The 18,575-nt window shown below is 40.0% G+C and overlaps 1 protein-coding gene across 9 annotated transcripts in view; it reads right to left on the reverse strand.

The window, feature by feature from the left end:
• Positions 1–252: 252 nt before the first annotated feature.
• The window catches only part of gpat2 (glycerol-3-phosphate acyltransferase 2, mitochondrial), a 143,890-nt gene continuing 125,567 nt past the window's right edge, over positions 253–18,575 (reverse strand). For all 9 annotated transcript variants that reach the window (XM_028578458.1, XM_028578451.1, XM_028578455.1 and 6 more), the window contains 11 exons: positions 15,809–15,939; positions 15,553–15,623; positions 15,140–15,300; positions 14,906–15,009; positions 11,855–12,039; positions 11,235–11,312; positions 9,546–9,674; positions 6,447–6,567; positions 5,860–5,928; positions 3,576–3,631; positions 253–797 (listed from right to left, as the gene is read on the reverse strand). In XM_028578458.1, coding sequence (XP_028434259.1) covers positions 681–797; positions 3,576–3,631; positions 5,860–5,928; positions 6,447–6,567; positions 9,546–9,674; positions 11,235–11,312; positions 11,855–12,039; positions 14,906–15,009; positions 15,140–15,300; positions 15,553–15,623; positions 15,809–15,939 — 1,222 coding nt within the window. In that variant the 3' untranslated portion in view covers positions 253–680. The remainder of the gene's footprint in view (positions 798–3,575; positions 3,632–5,859; positions 5,929–6,446; positions 6,568–9,545; positions 9,675–11,234; positions 11,313–11,854; positions 12,040–14,905; positions 15,010–15,139; positions 15,301–15,552; positions 15,624–15,808; positions 15,940–18,575) is intronic.

Here is an 18,575-nt window from a genome sequence, read left to right on the forward strand (position 1 = left end):
ACAGCACACTCAAAAATCAAGGATTTTTTTTTTTTATTCATACATTGACTATTTTGACTATGCTGAATTTAAGATCCAGCTATTGTGATGCATGTGTGAAAAGTATTGGGGCTTTAACCCTCGGCCACCCACCGGGTGGCAGTATGGTTTCACGGTCGACGAGAGCTGATCTGCAGCTTTGGTTTATGATCCAGTTAAAAGGACAAAAACAGCCGCGCTGACTCCTGACTGTACCAACAGAGTGTGTCGAAGTTGATGAAAGAAGCACATTTGTTTATTGTCAATCTGAACATTAGTTAACTGATCAACTTGTGAAAATAAATAGCTCGACTTAATGTTCACTTTACAAACAAAACTTGCACGGCCTTCATTACAACATAAACATGGTCGAAACCCGAGCTGCACCGAGCAGAGTCCTCACAGCTGATTGCTGGGACTCCATAATCCTCGTCTCCTGTGGTTTTATGCTAATGCTATTACTGAAGACAAACTTGAAATCAATGTCTCATCACTGAAAAATCTAAATGCAATTAACCTAAAGGCTTGAACATCCCGGCTCAGCATGCATCTTTTTTAACACCGTACAAAAGCTTCTCTAACACTAACCGAGGATGAGGTCAGAATCTGCAATACAACAAAGCCGTGCCAGGGCCTTGAGTCACGCTGCACAGTTAAACACATTAATTGTAGAGGTACTGGGAGATGAAGCGATGCAGTTTCTGCCTGTTTTCCGACAACTGGAACAAAGGGCTGACACCCAGGAAGACGCCTCCTTTCTGACACTCCTCCGAAAGGACCTGAAGCCAACATAAACACAGCGCTGTCAGGGCATTCTCAACCACAATGCTTTTTATTTAGTACCCTTTATTTGAACACTGCGAGCACGGAGCTTTTCTTATCTTTAGTAGTCTGCTTTTTGCACAAGGCCGACATAAAAAAGTAATAACAGAGATAAAAACAAGACCTTCAAAAAAGAAAAAAAACATATGTTACATAAATAAAAGAACCACCTTATTCACTAATAAAATGAAAAAATAATGAAGCGAAATGGGAGAGTCAAACTTCAGATAGCACTGTCCTTTCTTTTTCGTTTTACAGTTGTATAAACACTAGGCGCACATTTCCCCTTTGATTTGACCTGTAGATCTTAGAAATCGAGCTGTCTTGACATCAGAGCAGAGTTAGCCGTTAGTGTGATAACGACTGATAACCTTGATAAGAAAATGAATATGCCCTCATGAGATCTTTGCAGATATATAGGTCAATGATGCTCTATTTTTAAAAGGCAGTGATTCCCAACCCACCGACTGATAGAGAAGACTGATTGATACAGACACTATCTACTTTACTGAGTGGTAAATTATGAGAGTGGAGATTTGTGCAGAAACATATAATATATCTATGGATAAAAAGGCTGCATCGGAGTTATGAGTGAGCTGCTGTTTTTCTCCATTTTTAAGACTAGAACTGGCATTTCTATTCAGTTCATAGATTGAAGTTGGTGTTAATCAGATAGAATGCCGGCTCCTTTTTATTATTCATCGCTGTCGTTTGCAGAGTCAGTGCAGATGGAGATAACAGACGCTCATATAAACCATTCGCTTTCCTTCTTGCACTGCATGAAAAACAATAACCCCAGACTTGAAAATTGTGCAGCTTGATAATCCATCAACAAACATAATGCCTTTATCTGGGCTTTGTGACTGAGTGGAGTGTAGGAAGAAAAAGGGAAATATGTCACTTCACAGTTTCCCTGCAATCAAAATCTTAATCAGCACTGAAATATTATCAGCATAATGTACTTATATACTAGAGGAATAGTTCAGTATTTGGGGAGAATTTATTTGCTTTCTTGCCGAGAGTTAAAAGATCAATACCATGCTCATGTGCAGCCAGCATGCCATTAGCTTAGCATAAAGACTGGAACAAGGGGGAAACAGCTAGCCTAGCTCTGACCAAAAGTTAAAAATACACCTACCAGCACCTTATTAGCATATTTTATCTGCTGGGTCATTTAATTTATAACACATCTTATTTTACAAGCTGAGCATATATGAATACGTATTATATATTATATAGCGTTGGTTTTGAGGCGGGTTTAGGTGTGACGCAAGGAGAAGCAACTGTTCAGTCTAAACAACATGGCAGCTTCCACGGATGCGATGAGCGTAGAGTTTGATCTGATTGGTTGATTTGGCCCGTCTATCACCAACATGGTGATAGACAGATGGTTTATCCAATCAGCTAGCCAGTATTTTCGCCCCTTCCCAAAAGTTCTTCAACGGAAAGTTCCCAGATGGATATGCCGAGCAAATGTGAAGCAATCCATTTGGCGGAGTCAGGTTATATCTTATATGTGTAAAATAATTTTCTGCCAATTAACTACAGCTATCGTATAAATGTAGTAAAATAAAAAGTCCAATGGCTAACGACAGTGATTATGTGTTAGGCTCTGAAGCGCTGCCAACACACAGGTGACCTACACTCAATGCTGTGCCTGAACTCATCCTGTGTAGAGACAGACGGAGAACTGAAGCTGTTGCTCTGCTAACATGCTGCTCTGCGGCTATATAGACACGGAGTAAAACGTAGCATGAAATGAAAGCACTAAAGTTAAGTACATGTATGTCAAAATTTTACTTATGTACACCACTGATAGCAGTGATGATTTATACATGTTTACATTTACATCCATCATAGTTTGAAACATAATAGTGGTAAATGTACTTTATATAGATATAGACGACAATAGTAGGATTATAGGTATAAGTATTTTTCTTTTTAAAGACCAAAATGTGAAATGTGTATCACTTTGGCAACAACAGACTAAAACGAAGTGCTACCCTTTTCCAATTTCTAATTAAAAAATCACTAGTGTCTTTTTAAAGATCAACTTTTCTGCCTCAAACATGACATGGATGATATGGATATGGCTGGCTCGAGTCAGGCTCACTTTCTCTCTTGTTGCATCAAAAAAAGTTTATGCTGAGCTTGAAGCTCAAGAATATTGTTGAAAAACTCTGCCAGCAATTGATTGATTATTGTCGATTTTGGCATTTGGGTTGGATTAAGGCTCACCTGGGAACATATAACACGCACACCAAGGGTTGTCGTGAGGTGCTGATCACTGGAGGTAAACTTGAAAATTGCACACTTTTCCTTCATATGTACATCTCTATTTATTCTGACGACGTTTCGGCCTTCAGGCCTTTTTCAAATCAAAAATCATTGATGACGGCCGAAACGTCGTCAGAATAAATAGAGATATGAAGCCAGAGAGTGCAACACTTTTTTCTTATTTTCACCTACTATTAGGGAGTTGGACGGGGCCTAAACTTTCAATCTTGAGTCGAGTTGTAATTTTCCGCACACAGACAGATTTAGAAACACACACACACACACACACACACACACACACACACACACACACACACACACACACACACACACACACACACACACACACACACACACACACACACACACACACACACACACACACACACACACACACACACACACACACACACACACACACACACACACACACACGTACTGTTGAGGCTGTCACTCACCCCCAGGTCTATTAGAGATCTAACCGCTGTGCGTGCAGCCTCCTCTGAGCAGCTCTCTGTTAGATACGGCACAAAGGCACACATGAATCAAAAGAACAGACAGATATCCAATATAGAAAAACCCGGTCTGGATAACAGAACAACGCCATTACCAGTGGGACTGTTGGGATTGTATATACAGTAGGGCTGGGACGGTTACCGCGGGTCTTAGCTCGTCATCACAAAAAATTGTGGCCTGCACATGTGTGCACGTTGTGTCTAATGACATGTATTCATTGATTCTAATGACATGGACTGTGTCTGATGACATTGTGTCTTACACGGATTCAAGGTTTTTTAAACAAAACCTCATAAAAAGATGGAGCAAATCCGACCTTTCGAGAGTTGGGGAGCGCAATGTTCCATGACACATAATAACATTCCATTCGTGTTGACTATCAGGCCTATATGCCAGAGTACCTGTGTAATGTCTTGTATCGGAGACATTTCTCGGTTCTCAGCTGAGGTAGACGCATTAACGTTACAGCTGCAGTGTTTACCATTGCACATTAGCCTAGCAGCTAACGGAGTTTCCTTTTGTTTATAGCTTTATCCCGATAAAACGGCACGGTTGAATTTCAGACTGCATGCACGTTTCGTACCTTAACACAGAACGGCTCATATTGGTAGAGAGAGCAACAAGTTGCCGAGACTGCCGAGTTGCCCTCTCTGCTCTCTGTCGGCTCAGTGGCTAGACGGGCTGCACTCGGGCTGCCACATGTTGTAAGGTTTAAGCCGATGTTTTTCGGGGGTAGAAAAAGCCACAGTGTCTTGAGAAGTTCTAGCTTGTTGTTTTATTGTTCACTTTTAACGTACTTTACATAATCTTTGCTAGCTCTTTTCCCTCTCTCTTTTCTTCACAGCGGCACTCATACGCTACTCTCCGTTAGTGATGTGCGGCTTGATACTAAAGTATCGATATTTACGATCCCAACGTCTCCTGCTCTAGTATCGATTCTCATATAAAAAGATCGATTAGTTAAACTCAGTAATTTGGAGTGAGTGTTTATGTTATCATAAGTAACTTAAGTAAATTATTATTATTATAAGTAAACAGAAAAGTCTAATTATATCCGGTTAGGGAAAGGAACTACTTCTCCTTCCGCCGGTCAGTTGTGTGTGCACTGCGGCTCTGTGACGGAGCCGGTCGCTGCAGCAAAAGTCATGTCTGGCTGTATTTTAGCTGTAAAGACAGCAGTGACGCTGTGTGTGATGTGTGTGGAAAGACAGTGAAATACAGTGGTAACACTACAAACCTCGCTAAACATCTGAGGTTAAGTCATAAGAGTGAATATGATGATATAATGAAGCGGTGGTCTGATGAGGAGGTCCAGGGCGAGAAGACGCAAGGTGCTAGGGCAAGACAGCGAGTCATTTGGCAGCAGCGGCAGAAGTTATCCAGGTACAGGGAGATAGCGTGATAGTCGCGTTATCACTGACTGTGGGAAAGTTATTCACGTCTGTTAAGGCTTTAGTTTTTTAATGTTCAAGAGTTCCCCCGGAATCCCAGCATTCTTACAACAAGCTAACAGAAAGCAGTTTGTTCAAATAGAAAATACTAGTGAAACATGAAGTAAGCTATCCTAATGAAACAATGAGTAGCTTTCCCGAGATCAGTGCTCTCTCTGAGATTTTCTTTATAATTAAATAATATGAGAGTAGTTTATTGTCTTGTCATTATGTAGCTATAATTTGGAATTGGTAAGCCTACAGCCTACTTTTTAACTTTAAACTAGTTGTCACATCACACTACAAATAAAACACGTAAAAAGTATTGGTATTGGTATCGGCAATACCAGCCTGGGTATTACTTGGTATTGGATCGAATAGGAAGTAAGTGGTATCACACATCACTACTCTCCGTTACCGCTCGCTCTCCTTGCGCGACCACACGGGCACTGACTTAAGGCACCCTGCCATTCTCACCAACTTAGGCTACTCTCGTAAGGGGGTTGCGGTATACTGCGATACTGTGGGAATTTCTTGCTTTTCAAGCGCGGTAAGAAAAAATCCATACTGTCCCAGCCCTAATATACAGTGCATTATTGAAGGGTGTCATTTGGGTAGTTTGTGATTGTCTTATACACGTTTTTTTTCTGATGGGGGGTGACTTGGTACAGCACACCCTGAATCTTTTGATAAAGGCAAGGAGGCAAGGTAACAAGCTTTTAGTGTTTTAAGTTAAGACTCAAAGAAATGGAAGATCTTTGTGTGTGTTTGGGAGAGGATATCAGGTTAACCTTACCATAGTGCCGTTTCTTCTTATTTGCTGTGTCACACAGATGGGAGTGTATCTGAGCCACGAAATCTGCCTCTGCAGCAGAACACATGGAAATAGAGGCAATTAGTCTACTCAGAGCAAAGTTGGGACAGTCTGCTAAGATATATATATATATATATATATATATATATATATATATATATATATATATATATATATATATATATATATATATATATATATATACACACATATACATATGCATATACATACATATACACACACACACACACACACACACACACATTTTTCATGGTTTAGTGGCATGGTATCATAATGTATATTTATGACTGGTGGCTCAGTGCAAATGGCTTAGGGTGAAACATAAATATCAGTGACATGAAGAACACCATTGACAATCATTTTTACTTAAATCTGGAATTAATGTATGAGCTAATTTGGTCCTTTGCTTTACAAAAATGTGGTGAAATACTTTTTAAGGGACAATATAAAAGTCTCACCAAGTTGCAACAAAAACATGTTTTAACCGGTTACTCCCCCTGACACCAGTCAGAGATGAACACTGTGCCTTAAACATACAATGGACATACCTGGCAGAGGTGTGTGTAGAAGTTCCAGTCCGGTAGTCGTCCAGCACAGAGCCCTCAAATGACCAGCTAGCATACTGCAGAGGAAGAAGAGCATGTCTGGACACTGTCTCGGCTGGCTTATCTAGAAAAGTAGACAGAGACGGAAGCAGGAGTGGTCAGAAATAGCAAAATGAGGATGGAGGGGGAGAGCAGGAATGAAAGAGTATTTTCCGCTACAATGAGCATATAGTGAGAAGTCGCTGTCAGTTGGTCTGTCGCCTGTGGGTGTCCTTGGTTCAAATCTTGGCGCTGTAAAGTCGGTTTGTTTTTCATGCAGTAAAACATTCAAGTTTTTATTAGTAGAAGGAGAGTCCCAATAGACTCACCTCACATTTTCAGAAGCCCTTCAGAGCATTTTTCCTTGTTTTATTTCCTTAATTTACCTTTTTTATACCACAGGGATACAATAGTACAACCAGAAATGTATGAGGACATAATTACGCATGTATGCTGTTGTTTGGAATGGTCCTTTAACAACCCCCACCTCAACAAGTTTTTATTGTTAGAATACAGTTTTGTGTTGTTTTTATCCATGAATTTATTTCATGGGTATTTGTTTCCAATGTCCTGTAATCTGTGTTGGTTTATTAGGCTGGGAGAACTGTAATTTCCAGGATTTTATGGATGAATAAATTGAATTTGGCACCAGTTCTCATCAGAAAGCTGTCAAGTACGAAAAGTAAAATCTATGTACACCACATGGCCAAAAGTATGTGGACACCTCAACATTATACCCATATGTGATTGTTGAACATGTCATTCCAAAACCATGGACTTTAATATTCTGCTATAACAGCCTCCACTCTTCTAGGGAGGCTTTCACCAAGATTTTGAAACCTGGCTGCAGGGATTTGTGACCATTCAGCCCACAAGAGCATTTGTGAGGTCGGGCAATGATGGTGGGTAATAAGACTGGCTCAGATTTGAGGTTTAAAGTCTTTCCAAAGGTGTTCGATAGGGTTAAGGTCAGGGCTCTGTGCAGGCCAGTCATATTCTTCAAGCACCAAACTCAGAAAAAAACATTTTATTCATGGTTTCATCTGGTAATTTGGGAGGCCATAAAATTGGTGGTTCATTATTTCCCTTTAAAACCAGTGTACAGGGCCATTATAATCATGTAATATGGAAATATATGGGGGTGGAATTTATATTGTAGAGTGTAGCTGATTCTGTAAAATTGCCTGGTATTCCTTGGTCATTACAGAGCCATACAAAACCATTATGAAATGTTAAGTCTCTCAAAAGATTGATGCTCTGACCAGTACAGCATACTGGTCAGGCGGCCACAGCTACAGTATTTTGGGTTTCTTAACTTATCAGACTGTTTTGTATTTGTTCCTCATTTTGTCCTTAAAATTACAATAAATCCAGATATCATACCAAAATGATATATTTTATTCAGCGCAACATTTTGAATGGAGCTCGTCAAATTTTTCAACAAGCAGTTGCCATTTAGTCAATTAGGCTAATTCACTCAGTGTTTAAACAATCATGATGTTAATGTGCAGCACTTAAAAGCTTCAATACACAGTATAACTTTAAAATTAGCATGGCAGTGAGGAAAAAAGAGAGCAGTCATACAATACTTAACTAATAACTGCTGTTCTGAGGAGTAAAAACACATTAGGCCAGAGAGGCTGCTGGGCAAAAAATTACTCAATTACTACAAGTGGACACGCAGCATAATATTTATGTGTGGCCCCAAAAGAATATGGTAGCAATTAAAGATAGACACTAATATATAGGCCGATATTAGCTCATCAGATAGATTTATATCAGTGTATATGTTGACCCATAAGTAAATACAAAGCAGGTCATACATTAAAATTTTAGATTATGTATACAACCATATACATCCTTGCCACCTGAGGGAATATATTGCGCCTCAGCTTACATACAACAACTAATATAAAATGTAATTGCCTTTGGAAAAACAAAGTTCTATATTTACAGTGAACAAAATAAAGCTTTTTTTTTTTTTTGGGGGCATCTCTAAACTTTGAGCCCACATGAGATCAGGCTTCTCCTTGAGAATGAGTTATTATAGCAATTTAACTTGGATTACTAGCAGCGAGCTTTGTGAGACCCGAAGCTAACTGATAACAGGCAGGAGAGGAGGTGGTCAGGGAGGTATGGAGGTGTTTTCTGTCCTCGTTTAGCACCTGAGGTGAGAGCAGCGGAGCAGAGGCACCATTGGATGGAAAGTTAAAAGATTAGAGTCAGAGAGAGGATTTTATACCATTGTGGAGGTGGTAGTGGTTTTACTGGGCTAGTAAGTCAACTTCCTTGCGGCACAGGTAGGCATAAGAACTTATTTGGATGTATTCTGTATAGCTGGTTGTAGCCAGTTACAGTGTTCCTTACATTTTCTGATAAAAACATTGTGTATCCCAAGAAAGCAAGGAAGATGATGGCGTGCATTTCCAACCACAGTTGGGTAAAGGTGAAGTACAAAAGCAGCATACAAAACTCTAAGTCTAAGTAAGTGTACCTAAGTTGACAACCGAGGCCTACTGCATGTGTGGTGATGACGAATGAGTGGGGTCATGATGGGAGAGGAGAGGTGTTTATTTTGTAAACTGTATGTTTTGCATTTTGTTTAAAAATAAATAAAAATGGTTTGTTTGAAAAAAGAAAGCTGTGTATGTCTTCCCATGTCACTGTGCTTTGATTGTTTTCGCTCCCTTCATGCAGTTTCAGTTTCACATATACAGACTCGAGGCTCTTCAAAGTCATTTTGCAGTGTTTAAGACCGACGCACTTGCACTTTGAACTTTTGCGGTTTGGTCACATTAACAGTCATGACAGTCACGCTTCTTTTAAAGATGACACATACTATTAATTGGCATTCAAGTTATGTGACTCAACTGTGTAGGTGCTTTTGTAATGGAGATTTATTCAAAGTTCTATTTCATGTGGCATTGTTTTTTGTACTTGCCCTGTAGGCAAGTCATCTTTTGTAGGTTGGGCATCATGGGATTTTTTTTCCTTTCATATAACCTTGGGTGCGTCTCTAAGGCATGTGAAGACACAAAAGGGCCCGGCAGTGCTATTCTGTACCTTGTAGGAACGCAGGTCCTGCTCCTCCATGTCACAGTCAGAGTCGCTGTGATAAGGGTCATCAGTGGTGGTCCAGGACAGAGCACCCTCTTTCTTCCAGAAATCACAGATGGGAACGTCTCTGGGAATCTACAAAGAACGGAGGGTAAAACAGACAGCAGCATGTCAGATTTCAACTTTTTCTGTCTGTGACCAACTTCAAATACTGAGGGCCCTATTTTAATGATCTGAAACGCAAGTATCAAACGTGAAACGCAAGTAGCTTTTGTGGGCGGATCTCGGGCGCTGTTGCTATTCTACCGGCGGGATGAATGAGTCTTGCGCCCGACGCAAATCTAAAATGGGTTGGTCTGAAGTAGCTAGGTGTGGTTTGGGCGTAATGTGCAATAAACCAATCAGAGCATCATCTCACATTCCCTTTAAGGGCAGGCGCGCTTGTTCCATGGCGGATTGCTATTATGACGGCGGATTTGCCTGGCGCACACCAGCGGGAGCTGTCTGGGATGCGGCAAAGTAATAAATGTCCGTCTTGACCGGGTGGCGATGTTGCTGCGGCCTCTTGGGCGCATCTCCTCAAATCTGGAGAGGTTGCTGCAGCCATGGAGCGTGGGCCTCCAAACAAACCACCTGCTCCGGTTGTGCCCCTTCCTCCTCCCCCCACTCTATCTCCGTCCACCCACTCCACCAGGAGCGCATCGCGCATTACTCCTGGACAAGATCCCGCTGGAGTGTCCAATCCCGCCGTAGTTCAACATCACGTCTCCTTAAGTCCTCTAATATTTCCTCGTTTATGTCATCAACACATCCATGATGGAAATGTGTAAAACAAAAGCCACAAAGAATGCTGTGACTTTTTGAGGACTGTACTGTAAAGTGCCTGCTGATCTATCCAAACACCTGAAGCGCATTTTCAGTAATATTTTTCCTTGTATTTATGTATGGTTTGCAAAAATGTGGACTGCTGTGTCCGTGTAGATGAGAAAAGCAAAGTGTATACGCGTTAGTGCACACACTACATTATGGCCAAGCATGCGCCCCTAAAATAGCATCTGAATAACGCGCCACTGACTTTAGACCAGGTTTTTCCTGGTCTGTGGCGGAATTGTTTTCTGAAACTGCAAAATAGCACGGGGAATGGGAATGTTTGCGCCTGAACACGCCTCCTCTTTTCGCTGAACCGCCCCCGGGAGCGCAAATACATTCCCTATTTTACCGACGTGCGTCTGTGGAGGGAAAAGCCCACTGTGCATCGGGTGCAAAATAGGAAGGATACATGCGTCGGTGTACAAAGTCAATTGCGCCGAGTGCAAGATAGAGCCCTGAGTGTTCGAGTCATATATGCACATTGTGTTTAATGTAACAAGTTTCGTTACAAAATAAAATATCAAGTCTGACACCTGACATTACACAATAAACTGTTCTGCCTGCCTGTGATTGATTTCACTAAGCTTGCATTATTGTCAGTTGATGGTGGGTTTCTGTTTTATTAATCCTGTTTGTTCTTTTTATTGTGTTTCCGTTATTCTCCTAACTTGAAAAAAGGGATTTGCAGAGAAAATGGCACAAAGATCCTTTTAGGTTTTTTTAATAAAGAAATTAACTGGAGGTACTGTATTTTACAAAACAGCAAAGCATTAAATTACGTACGTTTTAGATAAAAACTTTTAGAAATGTGTAACTTTATCTTACTTCTTCCATGATCAGGATGCCACAGCGTACCAGACTGTCAACTGCATCCAGAGCGAAACTCTGGGACGACTGACAGGGCTGGGGAGAGGGAGAGAGAGAGAGAGAGAGAGAGAGAGAGAGAGAGAGAGAGAGAGAGAGAGAACATGAAAGAGAGCAAGAAAGACAGAGAGAGAAAATAATGTGAAAAAAAGGTTAGAGGGGGAGACAGCTGACAGAGAGCATGAGATGTGTAGTAGAGATGTAGCAGAGATCAGAGGAAGAGAATGAAAGATGGCCGGCAGGAAGATGAGACCAGGAGCGATATCTTTTGGAGAGAAATGGGGTGAGAAACAGAGCTGCAAGCAGAAGAGACAAGAAAGAGCAGCTGCCAAAATGAAAGCTGAGCAAACAGAGAAAGGAACAGTATATCTGGCTCAGAGCCCTTTAAGTCAGTCTGATGGAAAAACACACACACACACACACACACACACACACACACACACACACACACACACACACACCTCTCTGCCTTAGACAGAGGCAGCAGAGGATGAATGGCTGTTCAGCTCCATTAAACTTCCATTGAATGAGACACACTACGTGTGTTTGTGTGTGTGTGCACAATATCAATCCATACTCACTGGCATGAAGCCCGGCGGCAGGAGATGGCAGAGCTGCAGGGCTCTCTCTGTCAGCTCGGACTGGCAGAGCACCACATCAAACTCCATGTCACTGTTGACCTGCTCTCCATCCACGCCGTCACTCCTCACCCTGTTGCTGACACCACTGCCGACCACCTCGCACAGCATGGCAGACACTGCACACGCTAAGAACAAACGCACACATAAACATTTGATCATTGGCTCTAATTCCTTATACAAACTGGGAGTAATCTAGTGTTTGGTATTACCAACAATAAGCAGGTTTTGGTCTGTATCTTAGCAAAATATTTTATAATGTTATTATTTGGGGCGCCTGGGTAGCTCACGTTGTAGAGCGAGCGCCCATATATAGAGGTTCACTCCTCAACGCAGCAGCCGCAGGTTTGACTCCGACCTGCGGCCGTTTGCTGCATGTCATTCACCCTCTCTCTCCCCTTTCATGTATTCAGCTGTCCTCTGTGTAATAAAAGGCCTAAAATGCCCCAAAGAAATGTTGTTTGGCTGAAATATGTTGGACACCGGACAAAGTCTTTAGCTAAAGGATCAGTTGAGATTTTGCAAATAAGCAGGGTTGAGAATTTTCGCCATTTATATAAGGGCTATCTCTTTATTTATATTTTTTATCCTTATTATCCTGCTTTCATGTGATGGTGGGAAAGTCTTGACATCCAGATTGTTTGTGCCCCTAAACCGAGTCACAGATTTTGTCACAAAATCAAACCTCGACAAACACTGAATACAAACCATTATGGATGCTTTAGGAGATTTGAGATTAAGTGTCCTTAGATTAGTCCATAGATTTGCTACAATATTACGAATGGTGGAAAGTAACTAAACTACATTTATTCAATCACTGTACTACTACTGTACTAATTTACTTTTTTCATTTACTGCTCCGTCACTACATCTTGGAGGGAAATATTGTATTTTTTAATCCAGTACATTTATATATAAAGTAGTTACTGGTTTGCAGATTCAGATTAACAATACAAAATATAATCAACCAATAAATAATGATGTATTATAAGTTAAGGTAAGACTTTATTGATCCCCAGGGAAAAATCACAAGCAGAATATAAGGTAATTAAAGTTAGACACCTTTACTAGCTGCAACATTAAATAGTTGAACATATTAATGCATCACTAATTATATAATATAGTCCAATTATATAATATGTTTAAATGTAAAATTCTGAATGCAGAACTTTTACTTGTAATAGAGTATTTCTACACAGTGGTATTGCTACTTTTACTTAAATAAAAGATCTAAGTACCTTATCCACTACAGGATATTACACAACAAAATATATGACCTCAATATAGCGGATTTAACCTATTTTTACTGACTAAGGTTAGCATCCATGTTGTAATCTATAAAAAACAGGCTTTCAGCAGTTCAAAGCCCCCTGCCCACCAGCTCTACTTCCTATTCAACCAAAACAAGTCATGCAGAAATAATGACTCATGCAGGCAAAGTAGCTTCCTGTAATTCAAAACACCACATTATTTGTAGGCTTTCTGCCATTAGATGATTGCCATATATTACTTATACACATCTTGCTGTTTTTACAGTAGTCTCGCATTGCCGGCAGACATATCTCCACAGTGCTGTCGAGTAAGGTCTAGCTCCTCCACACATTCATTCCAGGATATGAGAAAGAAAAAAAAAAAAAAAAAAAAAAAAACGTTTTTGAGTTTAAACCAATCACAATTGTCTTGGGCGCAGTATGTTCTGAACAAGCTGCGGTATTAATATTAAATTAACTGTTAACACAATACAGTAACAGGAGCTATAATAAATTAGCTGGATAAATGGTTAAACGTAATTTGCTCTTACTTGTGTTTCACTGTGTGTACTTTGTCTACAGCAATCCCGCCAATCGACCCCAAAACGTCCCAGTTACATAGTAAATGCCGTAAACATATTCTTCTTAAATCTTTACAATCATTCACCGAAAGAACCAAGCAGGCCTGCTTTGAGGCACGATCCAAATTTTCAACATGTAGTTTGCTAGCTCAAATTTTGTTGTTTCCCTGTTGAAAGGGATTTTGACAACTGCAGCACATAGAGTCGAAGGTGAGAGCAAAGCCTGACATCTGGCGCGTGAGCCATGCAAAAACCCTGGATTACTTTTTGATACTAATGTTTAAAATTCTCGCTATCTGCAATATCTGCGCTTGGCAGCTACAGTGTAGTTAAGGCTAGTGAAAGATTGTGGCTATGGTAAATAAACTTTGGTTAGGGTATAATTAAGTTTAAGCAACAAAAACCCTTGGTTGAGGTTAGGGTTAATAAAGTCTTGTCTTGCTCAGTGACACTTCAGCAGGGCAGCTGTTAATTGTCCAGTAGGAGACTTTATTTTAGTTAGTTAAGCTTTTTATTTTTACAGGGATGTCTAATTGAGATCAAGATGCCTTTTAAAAATGAGACTTAAGGGCAAATTACACTCAGTGTCCGGTTTAGTTAAGGTACACCTAGCTAAAACTAAAACAGTCTAATTAACATTCCTGCTGTCTTTTTGGAATAGTTAAAGTATTTAAAGGCCTGGTTTAGGGTAAATCTTGAGTCTTTCAGTTCAAATATGGTCTCAAATCATTCTGCTGTCTAATTTCCTGCCTAACTCACTTATTACAGGGTGAGCATTTAATTTATCATCTCTATCTACACATCACACATATTGACACAACTGGAGATCAGGGGACAATACCATACAAGAACTGACAGAAGAAACAGTTGAAACCAGCTGAAGAGCATAGCCTTCTTTTTATGTTTAGTGGATACAAAATTAGCTGCTGCATGTACAGTGCCCTGACACTGTTCAATGCTTAGCATGCCTTAAACAGTCAGAATACTAAGTATTTTTAAAAATGTCATGTTTCAAACAGATTTTCCATAGCAACATGCCAACAGTTAGTACCACAAAAAATAAGGCGTCTGTAGAACATAGGGTCTCAAGATGATATTTAGGTTGAAGTGTTCAAGGAAAAGTTTTGTCAGCTACACAAATACTTGCATGCAAAGTCACTCACCACCAACAGCTTCTGAAATAAAGGTGTGTGTGACAATCTGTGCCTGTAGGGTGAGGTGAAGAGTGGCAGCAAGAGAACGACAGGGCACAATAAAAGGGTCTTTCCTAGGAGGAGGGAGACATGGACAAATAATGGAGAAACAGGCTTCACTGAATGGGAAATTGGATTTTTGATAAGCAACACAAGTTTGCTGTTCAGCGCTTATCAATGTTCTTTGTTTTTCAGAAAACCAACCTAGACGGCACTGCAGCTATGATGAGGTGAGGGGCTAGCAGGGAGAGGGAATAGTGGACAACCTCCTCCAAACTTCCCCCAAAACCAACGTCTTTGTTCCTGAACAACAGTTCCTCCGTGAGCCAGGCCACATCACGACACAGGACAGAAGCACACACACCCTGTGGAGGTAAAGGACAGAGTTTTGTTCCAAAATGAGACATGAGCATTAACCATCTGGTGGTGTTAGTTAGCGACTGGTGGGTATGACTCAGAAAATCACTGTCACACTCTAATAAACTAGCACAAAAAACAATTCTGTTTATGAGCCTCTTGGAGTATTGATGGATCCTTAGAGGCGAAGATTTTAATTCTGACAGCACCCAGGGGTAAATTGCTCAGAAAACACGCCAACACAGAGATGATACATGTACCTTGCGGTGTCTGTAAAGCAAAAGACTGGACACCAGACTGGTGGACATTACAGCCGTGCAGGAGGCTGCAGCTAGAAAGAGAGTGCACGCACACACACACACACACACACACACACACACACACACACACACACACACACACACACACACACACACACACACACACACACACACACACGAGCAATTTGCATACCATTAAAACAAAAGCTTATAAAGATGTGTTCGATTCAGCAGGGGAAAATAATCCTGAACCTACAGAAGATGAGGTGGAGGATGATGGCGATGCTGAGGTCTCTCTCAGGATGAGTTGGCTCTTTGAGTTCAGCTGCATAATGAGAAGAAGGCAGAAGCCACGACATCCTCCTCCCCCCAAATACACTGTCAGTTCTTGAGTGAATAAAAGTGAGATGAGGAAAGAAGAGTGTCAGAAAATTTACAGAAATATGACTTTAGGTCGTCTCAACTGACTTATACTTAAAGTTATGTTGCTTATCTGCAATACTCATTTAACGTATTTACATTAAGATATTACCTCTCTATTAGCTTGAGTTACCCCCACGAACCTCAATAATAATTGGGTATTGCTAATAGATGGATGCATGTATGGATTACCTCTCTATATAGCTGTTTTATTTGTTAGTGGTAGAGTCTGCCAATCCCACACTGGGATTAAGCGCAATTTTATCTTAATGATATCAGCCTCATTGTAGAGCTGTAACAATTCCAAATTTTGCTGCACAATTAATTGTCTCAGAAATAATTGCGATTAACAATATAATTGTCTCTTTCAGTCAAGTTCAAAATTACTTTTTTAAACAAATTAAAGTTTTAAATGAATTCCAGGATACATATTTTGGTTATATCACTGTTATGTGACCGAGATAAGGTAGTAACACAAGTACACAGCCTATGAAGTAAATGCCTCTTTATTACCATAAAAAAATAAAATAAAAAGAAATCTAACTCATGTCATTTTTGTTAGGGTTAGTTTGTAATGTAACATGCATAGGGTCAAGTGCCAACAACTAGCATAGCTTTAGCTCAACAGTCCGACCAATAATCACTTATATAATTACAATTTGGCATATCCAAACAAAATCAACAATTACCATCAACAGTCATACCTTAGGACCTTAGCTAATGTTAGCAATTAATTATGGTTAAGCAAAGAAGCCATGATTATGTAAAAATATTGACAATTATGTAGTAATTGTTACAGGCCTACCTCATTGCTTACTGTTCCCTGTCTTTACAGTCAGAGCTGAGTAAGTTACTGCTGATGCAAACCAAACATCCTGCTTCACATTAAACATGTTACAATGGTGAAACATGGGCTTTTACTGTAAAGAAGCCACAGGAAACTAAATGCATTTGTTTCGTGCGTTTTTTGACAACGTATCAGTTTTAAATATTTCTGGGAGTAAAGGAACAAGAGATGGAGGATGAAGAGTTGCAGGTGACACGTTGCACACCTCCAACTCCTCAGCAAAGTAACCAACTTTTTACTAAACAAAAGTTTGTTTGGATGCTGTACACAAGTTGCTCTTCTTTCTGAAAAAGCAGCTGCACATGGAGTGTTCGCTAAATTAAACCACACTTGCTGACACCACAGTAATCACAGCTGTTGCAAAATCAAACAGGACTGCACTACACTATTACAACTTTAAATAAGGGTAACACAGTCGGTAAACTTGAAGAAAAGATCCACTGTTGGACTTGTACCATCAGATTGTGTTGCATCAAATTAGATTAATTGTCAAGGGAGTTGCAAAAAGAGGATAAGAAACCAAGTGTTTACACCAGTGCATGGTTTTTGCCTTTTGTCAATTTTTTTTACATAAAAATAAAATATACAGCTATAGGTAAAGTTGAAATTGTTTCAGATATTATCTATAATTTAAATCAATTGAGTCTTTAGAGTGAGTTTTGGGGGGAAAATATTACATTATATTTAGACTAACTTATAATCACATTATAATACATTATAAAACAATTATAATGTATTACTGCTATGAGAATTATAATACACTATGACAAAATAATGTCAGTTGGTGACCAGCAATTATTAAGTATTGATTGAGTATACTTGACCTTGATGACCTGATAAAATGCTCTATAATGTGTTATAATTAGGGATGCACCGAACCCAGAGTTCAGTTTGGAATTCGGCCGAACTTTGGGCTTTTTGACGGAGTTCAGGTACTGCCGAACGTTAGAATTTTTTTCGACCGAACCGAACAGTACCAAAGAGAAGTAACGAGAGGCGAAACTCGAGAAAGAGAGACAAACGTTGTGTTGAGTTTCTGCTCTTGCCAAAGAGTATAGAAGTAACAAGAGGCAAAACTCAATAGAACGTTCCATTGCAAACAAAACTGACACGCACCCATGACAGAGCTGCAGCTCCGCCATCTTGGACTGAACTATCTTGTTACTTCACTACTCTTTGTAGAGTTACGTGGTCGACGTAATGACATGGTTGGAGCTAGACTGAATGCAGTCGCAACCTAGCAACGGCACCCACCCAACATGTCTTCATCATACACTGGTTAGTGGTTAGAGTTTGCAAAACAAAATGGTCACTAATCTGGCAATAGCGATGTACTTTCCTACGATGTGAATAGAGCGTGGGGGTAGCCTACTTTATGGGATTATAAATCTAAAAGGCTAATATTTTGAATATTGGTTGGATCTTGAGATAGGGTAAACATAGGCCTTATCAAAAATAGTTTTTCCCACTTGTGTGCCAGGCATAATGTTGCCTATTCTTTTTTACAGTTAAAATACAATGAAAAATGCACTGCTGTGGACGTTGTTTACTTCCTTAATGTGTTTACTGTGTTAAGAATGGGAGTAGGGTTCGGTTCGGCAGAATCTTAACCAGTAGGTTCGGTATTCGGCAGAACCCCAAAAATCTGGGTTCGGTGCATCCCTTGTTATAATTATTGTTATAAAACATTAAGAATATTAATGAGTGCTTATAACTATATTTATACAGTGCTATAAGCAAATTAAAGCACATTATA

Source organism: Perca flavescens, chromosome 5 (assembly GCF_004354835.1).
Source record: "Perca flavescens isolate YP-PL-M2 chromosome 5, PFLA_1.0, whole genome shotgun sequence".
NCBI classification, from domain to species: Eukaryota; Metazoa; Chordata; class Actinopteri; order Perciformes; family Percidae; genus Perca; species Perca flavescens.